At 33.3% G+C, this 26557-nt stretch overlaps 1 protein-coding gene and 6 non-coding genes across 9 annotated transcripts in view; 6 read left to right on the forward strand and 1 right to left on the reverse strand.

The window, feature by feature from the left end:
• Positions 1 to 14651, forward strand: part of Elp6 (Elongator complex protein 6) — a 71128-nt gene extending 56477 nt beyond the window's left edge. For all 3 annotated transcript variants that reach the window (XM_073962529.1, XM_073962532.1, XM_073962531.1), the window contains exon 2: positions 13748 to 14651. In XM_073962529.1, the coding sequence (XP_073818630.1) occupies positions 13782 to 14543 (762 nt within the window). In that variant the 5' untranslated portion in view covers positions 13748 to 13781 and the 3' untranslated portion in view covers positions 14544 to 14651. The remainder of the gene's footprint in view (positions 1 to 13747) is intronic.
• On the forward strand, positions 12236 to 12309 carry TRNAI-AAU (transfer RNA isoleucine (anticodon AAU)). Its single transcript has one exon. It is a non-coding gene; the product is annotated as a tRNA-Ile (tRNA).
• Positions 12475 to 12548, forward strand: TRNAI-AAU (transfer RNA isoleucine (anticodon AAU)). The gene has a single exon. It is a non-coding gene; the product is annotated as a tRNA-Ile (tRNA).
• On the forward strand, positions 13595 to 13668 carry TRNAI-AAU (transfer RNA isoleucine (anticodon AAU)). Its single transcript has one exon. It is a non-coding gene; the product is annotated as a tRNA-Ile (tRNA).
• Positions 14652 to 19041: 4390 nt separating the features above from the next.
• On the forward strand, positions 19042 to 19255 carry LOC141391606 (small nucleolar RNA U3). Its single transcript, XR_012409692.1, has one exon. It is a non-coding gene; the product is annotated as a small nucleolar RNA U3 (small nucleolar RNA).
• A 3096-nt stretch (positions 19256 to 22351) lies between these two features.
• On the forward strand, positions 22352 to 22565 carry LOC141391605 (small nucleolar RNA U3). Its single transcript, XR_012409691.1, has one exon. It is a non-coding gene; the product is annotated as a small nucleolar RNA U3 (small nucleolar RNA).
• Positions 22566 to 25743: 3178 nt separating this feature from the next.
• On the reverse strand, positions 25744 to 25957 carry LOC141391607 (small nucleolar RNA U3). The gene has a single exon (XR_012409693.1). It is a non-coding gene; the product is annotated as a small nucleolar RNA U3 (small nucleolar RNA).
• Positions 25958 to 26557: the final 600 nt, after the last annotated feature.

The following is a 26557-nucleotide window of genomic DNA, read 5'->3' on the forward strand; positions in this document are numbered from 1 at the left end:
CCTAAACTGAACTTTTCCGAAATTTTGTGTGGGAGGTACCCGAAGGAGTGGGCCTATTGTGACCATATTGGAACCTCATCTATGTCTGGTAGAAAGTTCACGATGTGTAAAGTATGGAGCAGATCGGTTACTTACTTTAAGAGTTATCGTTAGCACAATTTTTCCGAACATTTTCGAACTTATGTGGGGGAGGTACCGGAAGGAGTGGACCGATATAACCCATCTCCGAACTTAAACTAAATTTGGACAAAATATTACGAAAGCCGAAATTTGAACCGAATCGGTTCATCCGTTCGAGAGTTATCGTGCGCTCCAGCCAGCAGGACAGACAGACAGACAGACGGACGGACATGGCTAGATCGACTCCAAATTGTCTGAAACACATTTCGTCCAAACATACTTGGGGTCTAAAACCATTATTTCGATGAGGCACATTTTCATCGTATCAAAGTGTATATACCCTCCTTAGCCTAAAGGCTGAGGGTATAATTATATAAGATTTATTTTGCTATTGTTTGGATTTGCCTGGTTATCTTTATGTTAAAAGCTTTTTGGCATTTTTTTTAATGTAAAATTTATAATTTTAAAGGCTACAAACGTATTTTTTGCGTTTTAAAATCCGGGATATAACAAAAGAAAATATGTAGTAATAACCCTAAGAATATTATAGTTTTTCAATTCGAATTTTCGAAAAATTTGCAAATTCCGCTCTATAGTTAACCCACTTAAAGCCACTGGTCGTTTAAACGCCACCAATAACGGTAACTCGGGTACTTTCGCATATTTTTGTGGGGTTTTTTGCATTTTGTAATAGTATTATATGTCATCTGACATTCCACGCCTATATAGTTTCATTTGTCCTACCCATTTCCACGCATTTGGTATAAAACGCAAGCAATTCAAAATAATCGACTTTTATATAGGAAAACTATTTGTTTTAGAGAAAAAAGTTGAACATTTTTAAATTAATTTCTCGTTGAAATCGAGGTTTATGATCAATAATGAATGCATCTAAAAAAGGAATGCCGACGCACTGTGGTTTAGCGTGTTTGGGAGAGAGCGACAAAAACTAGTAGTGGCTAGAAGATAATTTTCCCCAAAAATCGTCAGGATTGGTCCACTTTTAGGTATAGACCCTCATAACGGTACTTCCAGTTTTTTATTATTAATTTCAAGATTTTGTCTGTATTTTCAAAGCGAATTCGCTGTAATTTGACATTTTGTGTTCTTTGGTGGTATTAAACATCTTGTCAATGGTCAGTAGAGGTCAATGTTTTGGTGTATTCTCCATATAGACGTACCTCCCTTTTTTATAATTTCACGATTTTGACCATATTTTCCAACAGAATTTGCTGCAATTCGACATTTCGAGTTTATAATCTATATCAAACATACTTCCAAAAATGCATCAATATATATCCACATTTTGGTATAGTTCTATATCATGCTAACTCCCGATATTTGGCATATTTAAGTATTTGGCCAAATTTTTTACATATACGTTTGTAAAAATAATGACATTTTATGAATTTTATTCTTGACTAGGATTAACTGGTAACAAGTATCAATTAATATAAAGTACAGAATATTATTCTTGGAGGGTAACATGTGGACCAAGGGCGTACCAGATTATATTAGATGTAAACAATGTCCTATAGGTCTCAAACTGGGAATATCTGGAAATTAAGATGTTTTATGAGACGTTTAGTTCGCGAAGATGGGTTGGCATTTATTAAAATAAATACTAGCTACGGGATATCTCGATTAAGAGAGTTCCCAGATCGACTAAAAATGTACCAGGATATATTAACTTTAAACAAGACCATATGGTGGTCCTGCATGTCAATTTAACCATTCTACGTTGTTTTGTTTTCCGTGTGGGTCTTAAACCTACGGCAGTCCTTCCACGTTTTTAGTTTCAACGGCAGATAATTCTTGAAGTGGCATGTATACTTCAAAAATAATGGTTTCTTTTATAGCGAGTCAATTTGCATGATGTTTATAAACCCTGTAGGAAGCATGGGGACATGTATCGACATGTCACCACTTTGTCCAATATTATGGTGACAAAATCAACACTTTGTCAACAGGTTGTCAACAATTGATACTTTTACCTTAATAAGAAGAAGCATTGTTTATAGTGAAAACTGATAGCCCAACGAAGCATCTTATTTTTTCTTCACTTTTTTGATTGTTTGGCATAAAATAATGTGTTTTTGTGAAAAATTAATAAAATATATAATTTTAATAACAACAAGTATCAGTAAAGGAAATTAGGAAAGGAAAATAACAGACAAGTGAAAAATAGACAATTCTATATCAAAATGCAGGTTCTGAGGCGGTTGACAACATTTGTGGTGAAACTTCGACTATTAGACATTTTATGGAATCTTTAGAGAAGATGACGAATATTGTCCCGTCTCGCTGGAAATGATGAACGCAACTTACATCTGATATTTGGACACGGCATAATAATGAGTTAGAATGTTGAAGGGTTATTTGGCAAAAATTGATTGCGAGATTTTTGCAATGTTTATACGGCTGTAATGTAAGAAAATTTAAGGATTGTTTGTTTATTTATGCTTATTTATACATGTTTATTCTTTTGAATTCTTAGATGTTATATCAATATTCTGCGAATCGCCTAATAAAAAGCGAAGTGCAGCAGTAGAAGAAATATTTTAAGCAGATAAATCACACCAATTCTTATGGCCAAGAACCACCAATTCTTAGGCGATGATATTTCTGACAATGAAAACGATTTTTTATTATTGCTTAGTCAGCCTTGAAAACATTGGCTTTATTTACTAATTTTGTGCTTATGTTGAATCTTGGGCTTAGCCCTTTATAAAGATAAAAAGATTGTAATACGCAATTTGTACTTTTTAGTAGTTTCATAATTCTTTAATAAAATATACTACTTAAACAAAAGTATAAGTTCATCGTCTTATTAAACACACTATATACCCTGTAGGAAATGTCAATAGTGAATCTATACTGACTTACTACTGACATTGTCAACAGTACTACTGACAAACTGTAGACAACTAATGTAATTTCCTATAGACATTTTGTATGAACGTGTCATTCGAAAGTCAGTACTGACAATGGAACTAGTATGTCAATAGTAAGTCAGTAGTTCCTGAGGAACCATGTGTTGACATTGGAGGTAGTGAGTCAGTATAGACATTGGAGGTAGTAAGTCAGTAGAGACATTGGAAGTAGTGAGTCAATAGAGACATTGGAGGTAGTGAGTCAATAGTACATAAAGGGTCATATGGAGACATTGGTACCAAATTGTTCACTATTAAGTTTGTTGGCCTATTTTGGAGCTTTTTATAGGTCAAAAAGCTATATAGTGTGTTTAATAAGACGATGAACTTATACTTTTGTTTAAGTAGTATATTTTATTAAAGAATTATGAAACTACTAAAAAGTACAAATTGCGTATTACAATCTTTTTATCTTTATAAAGGGCTAAGCCCAAGATTCAACATAAGCACAAAATTAGTAAATAAAGCCAATGTTTTCAAGGCTGACTAAGCAATAATAAAAAATCGTTTTCATTGTCAGAAATATCATCGCCTAAGAATTGGTGATTCTTGGCCATAAGAATTGGTGTGATTTATCTGCTTAAAATATTTCTTCTACTGCTGCACTTCGCTTTTTATTAGGCGATTCGCAGAATATTGATATAACATCTAAGAATTCAAAAGAATAAACATGTATAAATAAGCATAAATAAACAAACAATCCTTAAATTTTCTTACATTACAGCCGTATAAACATTGCAAAAATCTCGCAATCAATTTTTGCCAAATAACCCTTCAACATTCTAACTCATTATTATGCCGTGTCCAAATATCAGATGTAAGTTGCGTTCATCATTTCCAGCGAGACGGGACAATATTCGTCATCTTCTCTAAAGATTCCATAAAATGTCTAATAGTCGAAGTTTCACCACAAATGTTGTCAACCGCCTCAGAACCTGCATTTTGATATAGAATTGTCTATTTTTTCACTTGTCTGTTATTTTTCTTTCCTAATTTCCTTTGCTGATACTTGTTGTTATTAAAATTATATATTTTATTAATTTTTCACAAAAACACATTATTTTATGCCAAACAATTAAGAAAATGAAGAAAAAATAAGATGCTTCGTTGGGCTATCAGTTTTCACTATAAACAATGCTTCTTCTTATTAAGGTAAAAGTATCAATTGTTGACAACCTGTTGACAAAGTGTTGATTTTGTCACCATAATAGTGGACAAAGTGGTGACATGTCGATACATGTCCCCATGCTTCCTACAGGGTAGCTTTTTGACCTATAAAAAGCTCCAAAATAGGCCAACAAACTTAATAGTGAACAATTTGGTACCAATGTCTCCATATGACCCTTTATGTACTATTGACTCACTACCTCCAATGTCTCTATTGACTCACTACTTCCAATGTCTCTACTGACTTACTACCTCCAATGTCTATACTGACTCACTACCTCCAATGTCAACACATGGTTCCTCAGGAACTACTGACTTACTATTGACATACTAGTTCCATTGTCAGTACTGACTTTTGAATGACACGTTCATACAAAATGTCTATAGGAAATTACATTAGTTGTCTACAGTTTGTCAGTAGTACTGTTGACAATGTCAGTAGTAAGTCAGTATAGATTCACTATTGACATTTCCTACAGGGAAGATTTGCTATAATATCTTCGAATACCGTCCGTCCCATGCTGGCATTGACAAAGTTTTTGACCAACATATTTCAAAAACATACACATTTCAAAACATTCATTCTTACTGTAATCCTAAAACATATTTTTTTATAAAATAAGATCAAAAGAAAAAGCAAAACAGCAACACCGATTGTCTCAAAACACCCAAAACCCCTATACTAAACATTCACAAAACTCAATTCGAGTACTCAGTATAATGAAAACTGAATACCGCTCGGCAACTTTCGGCAGACGAGATCATTTTTTTCTAATTCTGGACACTTCCACGAACATTTAAATAAAAATAACGTGAGGATCCGCGAGGATCCAAGGTACTAAAAGTCTATTTCTTTTCACAATATTAAATAAGAAACACTCACAAAAATGCATTTCATTTTACACATTATCTTTTTGTGATATCACTTTTAACTTGTCACTACGTTAATGGAAATTTCAATGTCTCAATTTCTTCAAATGGAAATGCTCACTTCTGTGGCTCTGCTTTAGCAAGTACCGTTAGGAGTTGTAAAAAGAAAGCCGGAATATTAAAATTGGATGTGTCTACTATAGATTTGAATAGTTACAATCATAATTTTTAGACATCGATTATTGCATTTTTTTAGCAGGCTGGGACCACAGTGCGACGATTCGAACCCACACACCCACCACTATGTGACATGCATGTTTCGCCATCGGTAAAGGCTCTACAGACATATCGGATGGGGAGCAGCTTCGCTGTCCTCGAACTGTTCTTCTTTCAAATGCACTTTGTTTTTTTTGTTTTGTTTTTTTTTTACAACAACAGTGGGGATTTTCCCATTTAGTTGTGCTTTGAAAATTTTGCCTTTTCAGGCGAAGATCATTTTTAATATTAATTTTTTAATTAATTTCTCGTTATGATCAATAATGGATCTGAAAAAGGAAAGCCGACGATTCGATTGAAAATTTTTGGCAAAAAACTAGATTTGTTGTTGCAATTTGTACCATTTTTCCTTTATAAAATAATATTCATATTAAAATTACTATTTAGACTATCAAACACTGTTATGCATAAATAAGTAATTAGCAATACTAGATGTTTCAAATTAAATGTAGATTTGTGTATTTTTAATGTTCATAGTTTTCATTACAAATTCGACCTTTGCGGCTGCAAATACAATGAAATATGTATTTTGCAATTAGCAATATATTATCGAGTATATATAATGAAAATGTTTTCCAAATAGCCAATAAGCTTCGGTTATGTACATAGTTACGAATTATTATTTCGTTTATGGTCGATATCAACAAATGATTTACATGTTTAAATGTTGTAGATTTTCATTTTAATTAATGCGAAAAATATGAGTTCAACTCTTTTGTTTAACATGCATGTACGAGTATGTACATTAGGGATATAACTTTTTGCACTTTTTTGCAAATATCAAAAATACCACCACATAGCCGTGTAGAGCATGAAAAACTATTATGAAATACGGTGTAAATTTTTCTCTACCGCGAAAAAAGTTTCCGCACCAAATGCATTGAAGTTATGTAATGCATTTTTTAATTTTATCTGTCACAACAACATATTTGCTTTTCATTAAAATTATTATTTTTTTGTAATCTAATTTAAAATCATTATCAAAGCGTTCTGGACCAATTTGTTCTAAAATCGCGCCATTTCGGACCATATTAGGATTTTTTGACACTATTGCAATTTTTGGTTTTTCTTTACAAACTCGTGTATTTTATGTTTATATTTTTTTAACCTATAGGACAAGAGAATATGGGGTCATTTGCAACGAATTCGCGAAAGTTACAGGCTGTTTTGTTGACTTTGCCTGTGAGAATTGTATTTTTTTCTATAAATATTTATTCAAACAAAGCAAATTTAAAATTATCAGTAGAAAAAGCATCAAAAGGATTTTAGTAATCAAAGTTGGCGCTGAGGCATTTTTCACCAAATCGATCTTAGAAACGCGTTTTCATTATTAGGACAAACTTCCCCACATGGTACTGGTGTTGTATTTTTGTAGAAAACAAATACGATTTTCACAAGCAAAGTCAACAAAAACAGCCTGTAACTTTCGCAAATACGTTGCAAATGACTCCATATTCTCTTGTCCAATAGGTTAAACAAATATAAACATAAAATTCACGAGTTTATAAAGAAAAACCTAATATTGCAATATTGTCAAAAAATCCTAATATGGTGCGAAATGGCGCGATTTGAGAACAAATTGGTCCAGAACGCTTTGATAATGATTTTAAATTAGATTACAAAAAAATAAAAATTTTAATTAAAAGTAAATTTGTTGTCATAACAGCTAAAATTAAAAAATGCATTACTGAACTTCAATGCATTTGGTGCGGAAACTTTTTTCGCGGTAGAGAAAAATTGACACCGTATTTCATAATAGTTTTTCATGCTCTACACGGCTATGTGGTGGTATTTTTTTGGTTATAGCCCTAATGTACATATTATATCCCATGTAATTTTTTACAATTTATTATGATATGACATGATTCAAGGATTTCCTTTTCATCAATTAATATAAATGCTCTGAATATATCATATTCAGTGCAACTATTTTTGGAGCACCAATTAATTTAATCCGTTGCTACATTATTTAATAGAATACTTTTGACGCTGTATAAAATGCATTTATCAATATTTTATACACTGTTACTAACCTGCTAATTTTCTATACAATATAAATAGGTTTGTTTATTTGATTTTAAATTAGCAAATTACAAACATATTTGAATCGTGCTTTAAATGCGTAAATGTGCTAACTAACTGAAGCTTTTCTTAAAAACAGGTCAAAAAGTATAAATTGGTTTTGTTGATAGAAGTATAACTATAGCCTCAGCTTATGACAGACAAAAACCAAAAGAAACAAGTTAGAAAAGGGTCAGACGGTACCGACTATGGCAATTTACTTTCGGCGGATAAAATTAATTCAAAATATGCAAAAGTCAAGAGGAGGATTCCTCTTTTAACTCAATGACATGAGATGATCGATTGGTCATTGAAGAGGTTTCCGTTTTTCACTAGTATTTAATGATGTAGAGTTGATCAACTTACGTGTTCGTATGCCCCCAGAATTTAGACCAAAAATTTAATTTGGACATTTTCCCAAAATGGACAATTTCACCCGGTAAATATTATCTGATCATTTATTAAATTATAAGCTTCTTTGTCGTAAATCCAAACTTTGCCTTAAATTTTGCGTCGCACAGTGGTTGCTACCATTGGCCAAAAACAAAAAAAGAAAGTCTAATTTTTGGTACGAAATATATTCAATGTACTCCTAAGGGGTTAAACTTCTCTAAAATAAAAGTGTTATTAATTCTAACGGCGCACTTCAAGAATAACACCTAAGAGGAGAAAATATAATTAGTTGATTTTTTATGTAAGAGCAGTGCAAAAGTCATGTGAAAATAAAATATTAGTATGAATGAATATTGAACAAAAAAAAAACAAGATATTAACATAATTTTTATACCGTTTTGTGTATGTCAAGTTGTTGGTTGCATTATTTAATATGTATGTTTTCTGATTGTATTTTGTAGAGTTTCTATTTAGTATTATAATTGAGAGTCACATAAGGTTTGGTTTTGAATCTATTCCCAAAATACTAAGGATATCTTTCAGGGTGTTTTTGTCATTTTTCAAATGTACAGGGGATACATTTCAGTTTTTTTTGTAAAGATCAAAGTTGAGAATTTCAAAAATCCGAAAATCGGCTAGTACCGTTATAAAGGGAACCTATTAAAACCTGGACCTATTCCGAAAATGTTTGAAGAAGTTTTATCAGTAGGGAGTAATTTTAGCCGATTCCACCGAATTATGTGGCCAAGACCCTCGAAATACCAGAAATCAGGGGGTACCGTTCTATGGGTTTATACCCCTAAATATTTCATGGTCACCACCGATAACAATAGGTGCCTATTCTGGTCGGAACCCGGCCTCTATAAAAAATCTCATAGCGATTGGTCCATAATTGCGACCTGGTGTTTGATTACAATTTTTAATGGACGGAAGAACGGACGGGCACACATCTCAAAATCGCTTTATCTCGTCCTGATTCTCTAACTCATTTTTTGAGTTACTGACACAAATCGGTAAAATTAAAATGCTTATTTCTGGAATAGAAGGGGGACAAATGAGTAGTCTTTGGAAATAAAAAGCTTCAATTTAAAATTGTCAAATGCAAATTTGAAATCTTGGATGTATGAATAGGGGCTTCAAATGGCGTGTGTGTAGGACTTCGCTAGATATCAATTTTTGAATGTAATCTTCTTAGGTTATAAAAGCTCGATTAATTAAATTAATTAAAATCTCACAAATAATGGCCTTCGCCCCACAGTGGTTCAGAATCGTTTTTTCCTGGTCAAAATTCTGTAACTTTTGAACGGATAGAGATATTTTCATAATTCTTTTTTTTTGTTAGATAGATAACACAATCAGCTATCAGACAAATTATAAGCGGTAAAATTCGGTCTGATAGATGCAGAGAAATTCAAGGTCAAAGTTAAACTTTTGAGTTTTCCAACTATTTTCCATGAAAATATGAGTGTTTTTGTGGTTGTTATATCTTCCTATGTATTAAAGATGGTCAGACACCAACAAATAAACAATAAAATTACCAAAAATTAAAAAAAAAAAAAAAAATCGAACAAAAAAATTTTGAAAATTTTCTTTATAAAAAATTTTTACAAAAAATTTAATTTTTTTTCAAAAATTAAAAAAATATTCCTTGGGTTTTCATAAAACTTATATAACTCATATAAAAACTCATATACTCAAAAACATGTTAATTTGTGTCAAAAAGCTGTAATTCATATGGAAACAGTATAGAAAAACACACATTTTCACCCATGTAATTTCAATAAATTGAAAAAAGTGTTAAACGGACTGAACGGGACGGGTACAAAAGTATATATGCGCTGAAAGAGGAGACCCTTGGGCATCTTTCTGTGAAAACAGAACTTTGTTCCATGTTGTTCCACAAAAGTTCTAGTCCACTAAATTTGGAATTTCATAAAATTTAGTACCTAAGGAAAAATAAAATAGCTCATGTTGTGTAAACGCTACGGTAATTTACTAAAACTATTTTTAACGGCCACGATCCTACTTATCTTACAAAAAAACAATGAACGCAATAACTGTTATAGTTTCCGAGAAATAGCTACGTCTTTCTCGAGAAATTTGCAAAACTTACGTATTTCTCAAAAATGCGGAAAATGCTCGTCTTTAGGGACACATCACGCCCACACCTTCCAATATTTTGACCTAATTTTTTGGTTTCCTTAGTTTCAATATGTTTACTATCGATTCCCATATAGAAATTAAATATCTGTGATAAAACAAAATGTTGATTTTTGGCCAGGAAAATCGATTCTTGAACCATTGTGCGCCCCTGAGAAGGCAAAAACTTAAAAAGTTAACGACGAATAAAAAGTAGTCGTAAATTTTACCGATATCAACAGTGTTGTTAACTTTTATTTGAATTTTTCATTCATAATTTTGCGTTTTAATTTTACCGATTTTTGTCGGTAACTCAAAAAATGAGTTAGAGGATCCCACTACAGATATGAATTTTGGTATACCACATGCGGCGTTACATGAATTTTCAGAAAAACAAACTTATAATACCATTTCCACATTGTGGATGTCTCACTACCCCTGTGATATATTCGCCATTACAATTAAAATAAAACAGGTAAAAATTCGTTAAGTTCGACTGGCCCGAACTTTTTATACTTTTTAACATCCTTAACTACAATTTTTAGGTGCAAACATTATTCAATCAGGTGGTACTTTTATGTGGAGGCTATATCAAAGTGTGGACCTATCTGAACAATTTTTGGAGGAAAAGTTTTGTAACTGCAGGGAATCTCAAATGTCAAATTACGTCTAATTCCGTCAAACAATGTTGCTAAGACCCTTAAAATACCGAAAATAGGGAGGTACCGTTATATGTGGGCTATATGAAAACATGGACCTATGTTGACGATTTTTGGTGGAGAAGTTTTGTGAGAACATCAAATGTTAAATTACAGCTAGTTCGGTTAAAAATTGTAGCTAAAACCTCAAAATACCTAAAATCGGGAGGTACCGTTATATGGGGCCTATATCAAAGCATGGATTGATGACTTTTGGTGGAGACGTTCCGTGACCACAGAAAACCTCAAATGTCAATTTAAAGCTAGTTCCGTTAAAAATTGTAGGTAAACCCTAAAAATACCGAAAATCGGGAGGTATTTTATGGGGGCTGTACCAAAACATGGACCTATGTTGAACATTTTTGGTGGAGAACATTCGTGACCACTGAGAACATCAAATGTAACATTACAGCTAGGTCCCTCCCTAAAAATACCGAAAATGGGTGGTACCGTTATATGGAGGCCATACTAAAATATGGACCTTTGTATGTTGACAATATTTGCTGAAGAAGTGCTGTGACCCCTAAGAACCTCAAATGTTCCCAATTACAGTTAGTTCGGTTAAAACGCTTTTCTATATTGTCAAATTGAGATTGATTAATTTTTAAATCATGTATTTATTTATTTATTTTGAGTATACCAATTTAAATTCGAAATAGTTAATTTAGTATTGTTGTTTTCTGTATTGGAATTTCAAATAAAAAAAATTACAAATTAAAATTGAAAATGGAATTGCTCAAATTTGAAATTAAATTCGAAAAAAAATCCAAATTTCGGAAAAAGCAAATTACAAACCAACATTTGCTATTTTCCAAAACCTGCAGGAGTCTATTACATTTGAAAATTTCACAATTTTTTCCTTTATAAATTTGTAAAAAAATTAAAAATATTATATTCTTGGGGCTCAATTCTGTTTCTATGAAAATCTGAAATGAAAACTTTTATAAAGGAGAAAACTGTCAAATGAAAAAAATTGTAAAGGAAATATTTTTCATTTCAAATTTTCATAGAACAAGAATCCAGCCCCTGGTCTGTTTTTGACTTTTAACCCTTCTTTGCATATAGATGGAAATTTCCATCATTTCATTAAATCCTTAAAATATACATATATAAAAAGACAAGTTTACTCGTTGATTATCGTATCAAGATATCTTTTTAAGGTCCACTGCATTGAAAAAAATATATAACTGTTGAAAAGAGCAACTGCAACTAACAGTAAAACGAGTCTGAAGATAAAAATCCGCTGTTTGAAAATAAAACGTTAAAACATATTATTTTATATTTATTTTAATTTTTTTATATTAAAAATTCTGGAGATTAAAATGTGATAATGAGTTGAAATATCGTTAGTAAAGAGGGTTTATGATTTTTTTGAAATAATTCTTGAAGAAAAAATCGTAAAGTATAGAAAATATTTTACTATTTTCATTTGTTTTTATTTGAAATTCCAATAATTTTAATTGAATGTATCATAATGAAATAAACAATTTTAAGTTATTTAACACAAAACTAAATATTAAATTATTTTATTTGCAAGTACAGTAATTCTCGTAGACATTTTGGCACGGCGAGCACCATGGCCCATTAGCTCAGTTGGTTAGAGCGTCGTGCTAATAACGCGAAGGTCGCGGGTTCGATCCCCTCATGGGCCAAGTTCCTTTTTTGTATTTTTTCCTAGTTATTTATATGTAATAAAGATAGAATATTTTAAATTAAATTTAAGAAAATACACAAAAGGAAAAATAACTTCATTCTGTATTTATGATTACAATAATTATATTTGTATGATGTATTAAACTTAGACGCAGGGCTACAACGGCCCATTAGCTCAGTTGGTTAGAGCGTCGTGCTAATAACGCGAAGGTCGCGGGTTCGATCCCCTCATGGGCCAAAATATTTTTTATTTTAAATGTGTTATATTCGACCTGTTCCAGAATCACAAAATAACTTTTTTTTAGCAACATGTTTGCTGGCGTCTGATATGTGTTTTCCCAAAAGTTTCAAAATTTGGACCTGTAACGTTTATAAGGTTTAGATCAATGCCGTTCTTTGGTATTGTTGAAGTTACGAAGTTTTTCGGTAATTCACACACAAACGACCCGAAAGCAACGAAAGAGCACACAAAAGAGAGCAAATGTTTTGATTTGTTTTTGTTTTGCAGCATGCGTGCATACAACCTTACTAACACACTGTCAAAAGATGCCAATATTCAGCATTTTGTGTACCCTCTTCTTGGTCGGTAGTGGTTTAGATGGATAGATGGACACACATAGCGATATCGTATCAATTCCTCGGGACAATAATTTTGGTGCATTAACACGATATCATTTTAAAAATCAATAGCTGGTCAAAAATTTAATAATCTATCAGATAATTTTTTTAAGTGCCCGATTATTGTTGGCAATAAAGTTTTTTTTCTTTAAAATAGAAATTTTGACTCTGACAGTTCCCAATTTAAAACAAAATTAATTTATGTTTCGCTTATAGTTAAGATTATTAGGTTCTTAAAACGCCCACAAAAGTATACGAGCTATCGTCGGCACCGCAAAACGCTTTTACAAAAAATGGGTTTCGCAGGTAGCCATTTACCACAAGATTATGCAATATTTTTCAACAACAAAATTTCCAAAAAATTTCCATGAAAAATAAGTTTTTTTGATCTGCACAACTAGGGATAACCCCTTAATATTTTCTCTTATCTTGTGTAATTAGTTTTGTTTCATTTTTTTTATTTTACAATAAAGCGGAGTCAACTGTATTGAGATTCATAGTAAGCTTTTATAAGAACTTTTAAAAAAAGCTTTTTGTAAAGACTGTTTGAAACTGTCTGTGTTATGAATCACCCTGTATTTTGCTATGACAGACTTATCCATGCAGAATGTGTGTGCCAACACCGACAAGAGTACAAAACTATGTTTATGATTGCGATGCAGCATCGGCCCATTAGCTCAGTTGGTTAGAGCGTCGTGCTAATAACGCGAAGGTCGCGGGTTCGATCCCCTCATGGGCCAACATGAATTATTTTTCTTATTTTTTTATTTTAAGAATCAATATAAAATTAATTTATTTTCCTTTTTAATCTATTTACAGATTTTAATTTCCGTTCAACCTTACACCCACAAACATGGCTGCTTCCGTTCTATTTGCTTGCGGTTTAAATGAACAGAAATTACCGTCCTTCATACACATCAGTGAGGAATCAAATGTTGATGGCAGTTTTCTGATTAGTTCAATTCTGGGACAACGTTTAAGGATTTCCAATGCCGGCACTTTGTTGGTGTGTCTGCAACACAACTATCAGCATTATTTCAATGCTGGCATGCGTTTGGGTTATAATTGTAACATTTTCTTGGGAAAAACTCTCGGCATAATTGATCCCTCCAATGATATGGCTAAGGATTTTCTTAGCTGCAAATGGTTGTCACGTGAACATAAACTAAGCGATTTGTTGCTCAACGATATTAGGGAGCAATTGACCACCGGTACCACCTTTACCGCTCGTATTCACAACACCGTTATTATTGATAATCTATCGATTCTCTACAATTTGGGTGCCTCCAAGGAAGATATTCAGCAGTTATGCCATGGATTGGTTGCCTTGACTCGAGAATTTCCCAACTTGTCAATTATCACCAAAATGAGTAACTCGGATCTTTATACCTTGGATGATAATAATGTTTCGAAATTGGGTTCGGTACACATTCAAGTGATTAAATTGAAGAGTGGCGTGTTTCGTGAAGTGGATGGCAAGCTGTTGATTAAACGTTCACAGGATGAAGAGGACAATTGTTTTGAATCGAACTACACGACAAAGGAAGTTTTGTACAAGGTCAACGATCGCAATGTGAAGATATTCAATCCCGGAGAGATTGGTTTGAAAGCATAAATACAATGCTTACTTACATGCATTAATTTCAATATTATTATTTTGTGTTATAATTTGTATTCACTGTGTAATATCAGAATTTAATAAAAGTATTTTGTAAAAATCAAATTGCATAACATTTGGAAGTCTAAAGCTCTGTTCCTTTACGTGCAAGAATCTTCCAGTTTTACCACATTTTACTCGAAAAGTGTTTCTTTACTTGATGTAAGCACACAACTGTTATGATAGCAGTTCACAACTTTTCAACTTTTACCAATTTTAAGTAAAGGAACAGACCATAAATTTTTCTTCAGTTCCTATCATATACAACAGCAAACCAATTATTGTTTAAATTCGTTAGTAATCGAAATCAGAGAGTTATTAGCCCCCGAAAATTAATCAGCCTTATTACGGTCGGCGTTGTCGTCGTACGACGGATTTCGTAGTCGTCGAAGTTGATTTTTTTGGTATCATGAAAAATAAACGACAACGACAATTTTTGTAACAGATTGAAAACTGCAGGGAGCTTACAAAATATTTGTTTCCCAATTTAATGCTACCCTATACAAGAAATAAACAAAAGAAAAATAACAAGTGATCAGCGTCAGTTAAATTATATGCATTTCTTTTTTATTACAATTGAGAAAAATGTTAATTGTGGCTTTATTTTCTTCCGAAGATGAAGAAGAATTAAGAAAAATAAAGCGGAAACTATTGAGACAACAGTCAAATATATTTTCAATGACAAAATGAAATTACTTGTGTTCCAAATTATAATTTTTTTTTTAGATTTGTTACCTACTTTAGGCTTAACATGGAAGCTTTCAATTATGTTTTGGAGGAAATTTTGCCAGAGCTACACGGTCGGAAAAAGTCACCGAGTGTGCCAAATGAAATAAAACTAGCAGCAACGATGCGTTTACTTGCTGAAGGAAGTTACCAAAAGGGTGCTGGTAATGATTTCCGTGTCAGCCTCCCACAGTCGTCAGTTAGTAAAGTTTTCCACGAGTGCATCGAAGCAATGCATAAAAGGCTGTGCCAAAAATGGATATCCTTCCCCACAAATGAAGATGAAAAATACGAAATTAAAGAATATTTCTACAATAAAACAGGACTTCCTGGTGTAATAGGCTGTATAGACGGTACCCATATTAAAATTATTACACCAAGTTAGGAAGAAAGATTCAAAAACTTGAACCAGAAGGGTTTCTACGGCCTTAATTCAACAGTGGTATACTTTAAATTATAAAAAATAGTGCACATATATATATCTTATGTATCATAAAAAATTGTCCTGCAGGTTTGCCATCACAAATTAAGGATAAGATACATTTCTGAAGGGATCGGTTCACGACTCTTTGGTATGGAACATCTGAGGAGAAATTACGAAAATGGAGAGAAAAATTCATGTTTATTAGGTAAACAATTAATTAAGTAAATTAATCTTGAATATTTATCTATTTATAGTTTCAGGAGATGCTGGCTACCCACTGGAAAAGTTTTTAATAACACCACCCTGGGTGCCGTTTCAACACCATCCATTCAAAAACAAGAAACGTAGTTTAGAGAACAATCGGGGTATTAAAAAAGATTCCGATGTATTCTAGGGGCAAGACAATTACATTAAAACCCTGAAATGTCAGGAAAAATTACTGAAGTGTGTGCGGCCTTGCACAACATTTGTATTAACTTTATTGTTGAAGCCCCAGAAGTTACTGTATTGTCTGACATGCCAGAATCTTCTTATGTTGAAGTAAACGATGATTTCAGTGCTTTAGATATTAGATCTACAACAATGCAATCATTAGTTATTTAATTCATTTTATTATTATGAAATTAACTTATTATTAAAAATAAAAATAATTCAAAACTAAAACTGATTTAAAAACAAAATTATGAACTACATGAATATTTAAAATGAATTTCTTATTTCTTCCAACTCAAGTCGCTTCCTTTCAATTTATATATTTCTGCGATGAAGCAACTCTTTTCGGAATGCTTCTTTGGTTTTTAAGTCTTCCTTCAAAAGCATTAACTCCTCTTCCTTTAACTTGAACTCCTTGCTTTTCTTGTGGAAATTGAAGGAACTTGTTCAATTTCAATTCTCCTAGTGGACGCTGAAGGAATTTCTTGTTCAACGATCAAAATTTCCTCTTCAGGTTGATTTATTGTATTGAAATTTGGGCATGACGGAGCCAATGTACAGGAATCCTCTATTTCCAAAATGTCAGTAACTAGTAAATCCGCCAGCTGTTCTTCTTCAGTACTCTGGTCTTATGAAATTATTTCAATGAAATCGCTCTAGTCTGGACCGGGACTAAGTTGGTATACATTACAGTCGTTAATATTGAAAACATCTTTTTTGAGATAATTCTTTCATGATAATCCATTTTTCCATATTCACAGTGGTGCAGATAGGGTATTATATGGTCGGGCCCGGTAGACTCTGATCCTGATTTCAACTTTTTTATGGTTCCATGTTGTATTTGATGGTATGTTTAATAATTCTACGAAATCGGAGAATTGTAAAACGAACGGTGCTATGGCACAGTAATGACGACTTGCATCTAGCGACCAAGTGTTTTCATAAAAATATGTAGAATATTTTTTGATTTTCTTTAAAGGACATTCATCGTCGACATTAAATGCGTCTGGTCACATAATACAGCAATTTCGCAATATTGACCCATGTATGTTCGTATATTTTTAAGTTGTCAAGATTAAAATTCGAGCGAATAAATGAAATAAATTCAAACAAACTGACTTTCCAAAATCGGAAATTGTCACAGATCCAGGCCGAATATGTTGCTTAATAAGTGTCAATAACGTTTCTATAGAACAGTCTTCCACGGGAACGATGAAGCACTTCTATGTCACCGAAGAACCACTGTCCTTCAACAACATATAGAGAATCTCTGATTCGTCTATCTCGGCGACGTTGATGTCAGGCCACGAAATCCCAGCTGTGTCTGGAATGAACTGTGGACGACAACTTCCCTACAGAAGTTGCTCCAGTCCACTCCAGTGCGCTTGTCGTTTTTACTTCCTGTAACGTAAATGTATGTACTTACGAGGGCCACGTGTAATATTTAATTCATACGTCATCATGAATATGACGGCCACTTTAACATTTCGCCTCTGTGACTATTGGCGCATTATCTTGCTGGAAAACTCATGGTTAATTGCCAAATAAATTATTTCGATAAAAGCGTATTCCAGTACATTTTGTGTACTTCTGCTTTTATGTTTTTTGATAAAAATTTTAATTCCAAGGTACTATAATTAATAAGTGATTGCGTCCCAGACCATTTCATCTCCCTCTTGACCGGTCCAAGTAGAGCTCTTCTTTTCGTAAAGCATGAAAATAGTAGTTATAACCATCTGGTCCAACCAAATTTAATGTTTTCATCTGAAAAAAAAAAACAAAATACATATCCACTTACTCGACCATGTCATATGGTTTTTGCGAAAACCAGTCGATTGTCCTGCCCAATATCATTTAGAGGTAGTTTACACTATCTATCAATGTCATATGACACGAAATAAAAACATTCCATATTTACCCACGGAGGCAATGTGGAGACGTAGTTTTTTTAAATTTTTGTTGGTATGAATGCACAGAGAAAATGGCGCAAGGAAAATCTCCAATATTTCACATATTAGCGAATATATAACGATGGAAAATTTCATGTCATATGACATTTACATATAGTGTAAACTACCCCTTAGTTGTAGATATTTCTGTCGTTTGAGCCTTCTTACATTTTGTTTGTCATTCCTTTTGCAAAAACTTCAAATATAAAACATATTGACACATTTCTGTTAATGAATTAACAGTTGGGATGTCAACAATGTTGAACAGTGGTTGATGTTGACTGACCGTGGAATTGAACCCACGACCTTCAGCGTGCAAGGCGGGTGTGCATACCATTGCACCACGGTCGCACAAAAGATTCATATAAAATTTAATATTTAAATATAATTTTTGTGGGACAAGTGTCATTCCCGGGCGTTAGAAAATTCTTAAATATGCAAGTCCCATTGTTTATTAATGTATATTGACCCAACTATTAAATAGGAAAAAATTAATGTTGTATGATCGCTTTTCATTGGTATACAGTATTCTATTCGTTAAACATTTCTTGATCCGAATCAACCTAACAACGACATTACGTATGTACATACACACATATCTGAATAGTCTTATCAAAATGAATGAACAAAATCCAAACAAATTTGTACATATGTATGTACATACCTACTATTTCACATTCAAAACAACAACAACAACACTTTAGGTAGGCAGCTGACTAATAGCCACCACTTCGGCACACACAAAAACAACAATAATAATAATCTACATCGGAATACGTCTTTTCTTTGGATTTCATTTGTATAGACGATTTTGTTACTTTCGTTGCGTTTATACCGTGCCCAAGATTCTTTTGTCTGTCATTTAATTCTCATTCACTTTATATTAGTCCAAACTAATAGTCTTCACTTTTGCCGGTGAAAAATTAAGACTATACTTCACAGGATCATTTCTGTAGTCAGTCTTCAATTACTTTCATTGCAAAATGAAAAATCACACACCCGCGATGAGGAGGTACATCGTTCTATCTGTAGCGTGAGGTTTTGAACATTGCCATTCTTTTGGAATTTTCGGATTTCATTGGTGGTATTGTTTCTTCGATGATCGCTCGATTAAACGGATAGAACGACTTCTGAGTGGTGTTCTTTAATTAAATAAATTTTAATATTATGCTCAAAAATAAGTTCTATGGAAAAGAACAACAAAACTTTTGGTGCATTCGTTTCGTTATTTTGGGACCATTTTTCTTCACAAGAGAAAGTCGAAAAAACAAATTGAATGAATTTTCCTTTTTCAAAGGTGTGTGGCCCAATTCAAAAAAGGGGGTGCATTTTTGAAATAAGAAAAATTTCGTATTTCTGTGGGACGGACACACTTCGTTTTCGCATTTATATCCTAGGTTGAACATCGTAGTAGTAATTGACAATCCGTCACTTTAAAAAACATTTGCTTTTTTTTTTGAAAAAGTATTTTGAAATTTAGTTCGGCTGAAGATAACCAACCCTACGATAAACCTGAAATATATAAAGGAACGTATACATGATGAATTTTCAAAAATATGGCCTTATCCACCATATCTAATATGCTGCACGGCCAAATGTACTCGGTTAAATCGTGCCATTATGAACCTCAACATATGAATAACACCCAAAACAAAGAGAAGAGTGCAACATATGTAAGAGCTTTGAACGATTACATTCGAGCTGGAAAACAAGTCATATACATTGATGAAACCAACAATCTCTAAAAATATGTTTTCTATATTAACGACTGTAATGTATATCAACTGAGTCCCGGTCCACACTAGAGCAATTTCAGTGAAATCGGGACCGGGACTTATTAACCATACGATCCATAGCCACCTGGACGAACGGGAGTCCATAACCAGGGTACCCAAGTGAAGTTTTTTTATTTGTGTTTTTAGGTAGCAAATGTTCAAAAAAGAAAAGTATAAAAAGAATATATTTCAATGATTTCGTCAGTATAAGTTGAACAGTGAACAGTGAAAAATGAACCGCGAAGTAGAATCTTTAACTGAAAGACAATATATGCGTTTGAGTGAAGAAGCCAGCAGATACATATATTAAGTCTATACTTGATAATATGATTGGGGATGGCGATGATGACGAAGCTTTAGAGCCAATTGAGGAAGAAGGAGCAGCGAAATAGCAGTTAACTTCTGATACGTGTCCTTTGTGCAGAGAAACAACAGAGAGTTTGGAGTATGTTCAACGCAAAAAATATTCCACCCACAAATCCCAAGACAGAAAGAGGATATTAGAATGTGGGCATATTTTCCATTCCAACTGCGTCCAGCAGTTAACGTCTGATACGTGTCCTTTATGCAGGGAACAAATAGATAGTTTGGAGGATGTTCAAGCAAAAATATTTAACAAGGGTAACAATTGGCTGGAATTGGGGAATTCCATACACGACTGCATATTTTTGGGTATCCGAACAAAATGAAAATCTACAAACCCGAGGAGGATGTAAATCAATGATTAAAGGACATTCAACATCGATATTAAATGCGTCTGGCCACATAATCCAGCAATTTCGCAATATTGACCCATGTATGTTCTTATATTTTTAAGTTAAGATCAAAATTCGCGCGAATAAATAAAAAAGTTTTAAACAAACTGACCTTCCAAAAATCGGAAATAGTCACAGATCCAGGCCAGATATGTTGCTTAATAAGCGTCAGTAACGTTTCTATACAACGGTCTTCCACGGGAACGATGAAGCACTTTCTATGTCACCGAAGACCCAATGTCCTTCAACAATATAATAGAGAATCTCTTTCTGATTCGTCTATCTCGACGACGATGATGTCAGGCCACGAAATCCCAGCTGCGTCTGGAATGAACTGTGGACGACAATTTCCCTACAGAAGTTGCTCCAGTCCACTCTAGGGCGTTTGTCGTTCTTTACTTCCTGTATTATATGTATGTCCCTTAGAGGGCCACATATAATATTTAATTCATAAGTCATCATGAATATGGCGGGCACTGTAACATTTCGTCTCTTTGACTATTGGTGCATTATCTTGCTGGAAAACTGATGGTTAATTGCCAAATAAATTCTTTATTTCGATAAAGGCGGACATTTTTGTGTATTTCTGCTTTTATATTTTTTGATAAAAATTTTAATTCCAAGGTACTATAATGAATAAGTGATTGCGTCCCCGACCATTTCACCTCCCTCTTGGCCGGTCCAAGTAGAGCTCTTCTTTTCGTAAACCATGAAAATAGTAGTTATAACCATCTGGTCCAACCAAATTTAATGTTTTCATCTGAAAAAAAACAGCATAAATATATCCACTTACTCGACCATGTCATATGGTTTTTTGCGAAAACCATTCGATTGTCCTGCCCAATATAATTTAGTTGTGGATATTTCTGTCGTTTGAGCCTTCTCAATTTTTTTGCCATTCCTTTTGCACGCAGAAAAAACTTCAAATCTATTGGATTTTATTTACTTCTATTAATTAAAATATGTATTTACAGTTTTGGTCGTAAATTCAACCAAAAAATTTTTATTGCTCTCTTTCCTCCACACTCCTATTTTTTAACAATAAACATAAAGACGATTTATAACGTTGTTGTAAACAGTAAATAATTTAAAACATATTGACATATTTCTGTTAACGACCTTCAGCGTGCAGGCGGGTGTGCATACCATTGCACCACGGTGGCACAAAAGAATCTTACAAAATTTAATATTTAAATATAATTTTTGTGGGGCAAGTGTCATTCTCGGGCGTTAGAAATATGCAAGTCCCATTGTTTATTAATGTATATTGGCCCAACTATTAAATAGGAAAAAATAATGTTGTATGATCGCTTTTGATTGGTATACAGTATTCTATTCTTTAAACATTTCATGACCCGAATCAACCTAACAACAATATTACGTACATACATATATGTACATATCAGAATAGTCTTGTCCATGAACAAAATCCCAACAAATATGTACATACATACATACCTACTATTTCACATTCAAAACAACAACAACACTTTAGGTAGGCAGCTGACTAATAGCCACCATTTCGGCACACACAGAAGCAATGATAATAATCTACATCGGAATACGTCTTTCTTCATTTGTATAGAAGAACTTCTTACTTTCGTTGCGTTTATACCGTGCACAAGATTCTTTTGTCTGTCATTTAATTCTCATTCACTTTATATTAGTCCCAACTAATAGTCTTCACTTTTGCCGGTGAAAAATTAAGACTATACTTCACAGGATCATTTCTGTAGTCAGTCTTCAATTACTTTCATTGCAAAATGAAAAATCACACACCCGCGATGAGGAGGTACATCGTTCTATCTGTAGCGTGAGGTTTTGAACTTTGCCATTCTTTTGGAATTTTCGAATTTCATTGGTGGTATTGTTTCTTCGATGATCGCTCGATTAAACGGATAGAACGACTTCTGAGTGGTGTTCTTTAATTAAATAAATTTGAATATTATGCTCAAAAATAAGTTCTATGGAAAAGAACAACAAAACTTTTGGTGCATTCGTTTCGTTATTTTGCGACCATTTTTCTTTACAAAAGAAAGTCGAAAAATCAAATTGAAAGAATTTTCCTTTTTTTTTGATATATATTAGTAAGAAAAATTTCGTATTTCTGTGGGACGGACACACTTCGTTTTCGAATTTAGATACTAGGTTGAACATCGTAGTAGTAATTGACAATCCGTCACTTTTTTTTGAAAAAGTATTTTGAAATTTAGTTCGAGTCTACAACTTTAAACGCCAAGATCCTTCCGTGAATCTTACATTTTAAAACTTTTCCGGGAAAATATAAAAGTTTGAATTTATATTTCAAAACGTTGAGATCCGCAAATCTACATTTTTTTAATTATTTCGACAAAAATTAAGATGAATTTTAAATTAAAGATTTGTGTGCAATTTGCCAGAACAATATGGCCCGAGGCATTTTGAAAAAAATAATTCCATGTGGGCATAATTTCCATTCCAACTGCGTCCAGCAGGGAAACAATAGATAGTTTGGAGGATGTTCAACGCAAGAATATTCCACCTACAACTCCCAAGACAGAAAGAGGATATTAGAATGTGGCAACAAGGGTAACAATTGGCTGGAATTGGCCCAAAGTATGGGAATTCCATACACGACTGCATATTTTTGGATATCCGAACAAAAGGAAAATCTACAAACCCGAGTTGTAAACCAAGAATTATTACTGAGCCGGAACTTCAAACAATTTTATCTTGGGCTGAAGATAACCCTACGATAACCCTGAAATATATAAAGGAACGTATACATGATGAATTTTCAAAAATATGGCCTTATCCACCATATCAAATATGCTGCACGGCCAAATGTACTCGGTTAAATAGTGCCATTATGAGCCTCAAAATATGAATAACACTCAAAACAAAGAGAAGAGAGCAACATATGTAAGAGCTTTGAACGATTACATTCGAGCTGGAAAACAAGTCATATACATTGATGAAACCAACTTTAATCTCTAAAAATATGTTTTCCATATTAACGACTGTAATGTATATCAACTGAGTCCCGGTCCACACTAGAGCAATTTCAGTGAAATCGGGACCGGGACTTATTAACCATACGATCCATAGCCACCTGGACGAACGGAAGTCCATATTTTGTGTTTTTAGGTAGCAAATGTTCAAAAAAGAAAGGTATAAAAAGAATATATTTCAATGATTTCGTCAGTATAAGTTGAACAGTGAACAGTGAAAAATGAACCGCGAAGTAGAATATTTAACTGAAAGACAATATATGCGTTTGAGTGAAGAAGCCAGAAGCAGATACATATATTGAGTCTATACTTGATAATATGTTTGGGGATGGCGATGATGACGAAGCTTTAGAGCCAATTGAGGAAGAAGGAGGAGTGAAAAAGCAGTTAACGTCTGATACATGTCCTTTGTGCAGAGAAACAATAGATAGTTTGGACGATGTTCAACGCAAAAAATATTCCACCTACAACTCCCAAGACAGAAAGAGGATATTAGAATGTGGGCATATTTTCCATTCCAACTGCGTCCAGCAGTTAACGTCTGATACGTGTCCTTTATGCAGGGAAACAATAGATAGTTTGGAGAATGTTCAACCCAAAAAATATTTAACAAGGGTAACAATTGGCTGGAATTGGGGAATTCCATACACGACTATATATTTTTGGGTATCCGAACAAAAGGAAAATCTACAAACGCGAGGAGGATGTAAATCAATGATTATTACTGAGTCGGAACTTCAAACAATTTTATCTTGGGTTGAAGATAACCCTACGATAACGCTGAAATATAAAACGGATAGTATTCATAATGAATTCTCAAAAAATATAGCCTTATCCACCATATCTAATAAGCTGCACAGCCAAATGTACTCGGTTAAATCGTGTCATTATGAACCTCAAAATATGAATAACACTCAAACCAAAGAGAAGAGGGCAACATACATATGTAAGAGCTTTGAACGATTACATTCGAGATGGAAAACAAGTCATATACATTGATGAAACCAACTTTAATTTAATAATAATTCGAATTTCAAATGAAAAAATTCAAATTACAAATGGAATAATTCGAAGTTACAAATGAAATAATTCGAAATTCTCAAATTACAAGTGAAATGTTTCGAAATTCAGTTGCAATTCTTCGAATTACATGTGAAAATGGTATAGAGCTTTTGGTTAACCCACTTTATGAGGATTTATTTGACATTTGCGCTATGGAATTGACATTTGAAACCCAAACCCACTGGGTAACTGGATTCACCCATGTAACCGGGGTATAAATGACAAATTACAGGAAGTAAATATTGACAAGAGGACTGGAAAAACATATGTATGTAAGCAACTTGTTGTCTATAACTCATTGCAGACGTAGGTGGAAATTGGTGGCCCCTGACATCGTTGTCTAGATGGACGAACCAGAAATTGGAAAGAGAAGATACCATAGCAGAGCTGAGCAAAATCGAGAGAGAGAGGCAAATTTAAGGGAGAATTAATATTTAATTTTTCTTAATGTTTCACTACTTACTTCAAAATATTTTAAACATTAATGTTGTCTAAAATCGTCCACAATGCAAATTATTAAAAAATATAAATAAAAATGGCATAAGCTTTTAATTGTTTATGGTTCACAAAAAAACTAAGAGTACGATTTCACAATTTGCCTGTGTGCTAGCACACAGGCGTGCTCATCCCTGTACCATAGAGATCATGCTGTTGCAATACAGTGTATCTTCGGTGACATAGAAAGGGGAACAAATAAGTGCTTCATCATTCCAGTGGAAGACCGTTGAGTAAGGAAACGATATTACCCCTTAATAAGAAATATATCCGGCCTGGATCTGTAGTTATTTCGGTTCTTTGGAATGTGAGTTTGTTTGAAATTTTTTCTTACTAATATCTGTCAAAAATGCAACACATTTTTTGTCTTCGGGCCACACACAGTTGAAAAAGGAAAATTCATTCAAGGCACCCCAATTTGATTTTTCGACTTCCTTTTATGAAGAAAAATGGTTCCAAAATGACGAAACGAATGCAGCAAAAGTTTTGTTGTTCTTTTCCATAGAACTTATTTTTGAGTATAATATTCAAATTTATTTAATTAAAGAACACCACTCAGAAGTCGTTCTATCCGTTTAATCGAGCGATCATCGAAGAAACAATACCACCAATGAAATCCGAAAATTCCAAAAGAATGGCAAAGTTCAAAACCTCACGCTACAGATAGAACGATGTACCTCCTCATCGCGGGTGTGTGATTTTTCATTTTGCAATGAAAGTAATTGAAGACTGACTACAGAAATGATCCTGTGAAGTATAGTCTTAATTTTTCAACGCCAAGAGTGAAGACTATTAGTTGGGACTAATATAAAGTGAATGAGAATTAAATGACAGACAAAAGAATCTTGTGCACGGTATAAACGCAACGAAAGTAACAAAATCGTCTATACAAATGAATAGCAAAGAAAAGACGTATTCCGATGTAGACTATTATCATTGCTTCTGTGTGTGCCGAAGTGGTGGCAATTAGTCAGCTGCCTACCTAAAGTGTTGTTGTTGTTTTGAATGTGAAATAGTAGGTATGTATGTATGTACATATTTGTTGGGATTTTGTTCATCGATAAGACTATTCAGATATGTATGTACGTAATATCGTTGTTAGGTTGAAATGTTTAACGAATAGAATACAGTATACCAATCAAAATCGATCATACAACATTAGTTTTTCCTATTTAATAGTTGGGCCAATATTGCTAAAGGCCTGCGTACATAAGCCGATCGGCTTTCTTGCCTTGCTGAATGCCTGGCCTCTCGGCTTTATGTCAAAAGTAGAAGCATACGTGTTGAAACACACATTCAACCGCCTGAAGAGGCGGCTTCGACAAAAATAATTGAACTTTTGACATTTGTTAGGCGGCTTTGTT

The sequence above is a fragment of the Musca autumnalis genome, unplaced genomic scaffold, assembly GCF_047663935.1.
Source record: "Musca autumnalis isolate F117 unplaced genomic scaffold, ASM4766393v1 scaffold_1, whole genome shotgun sequence".
NCBI classification, from domain to species: Eukaryota; Metazoa; Arthropoda; class Insecta; order Diptera; family Muscidae; genus Musca; species Musca autumnalis.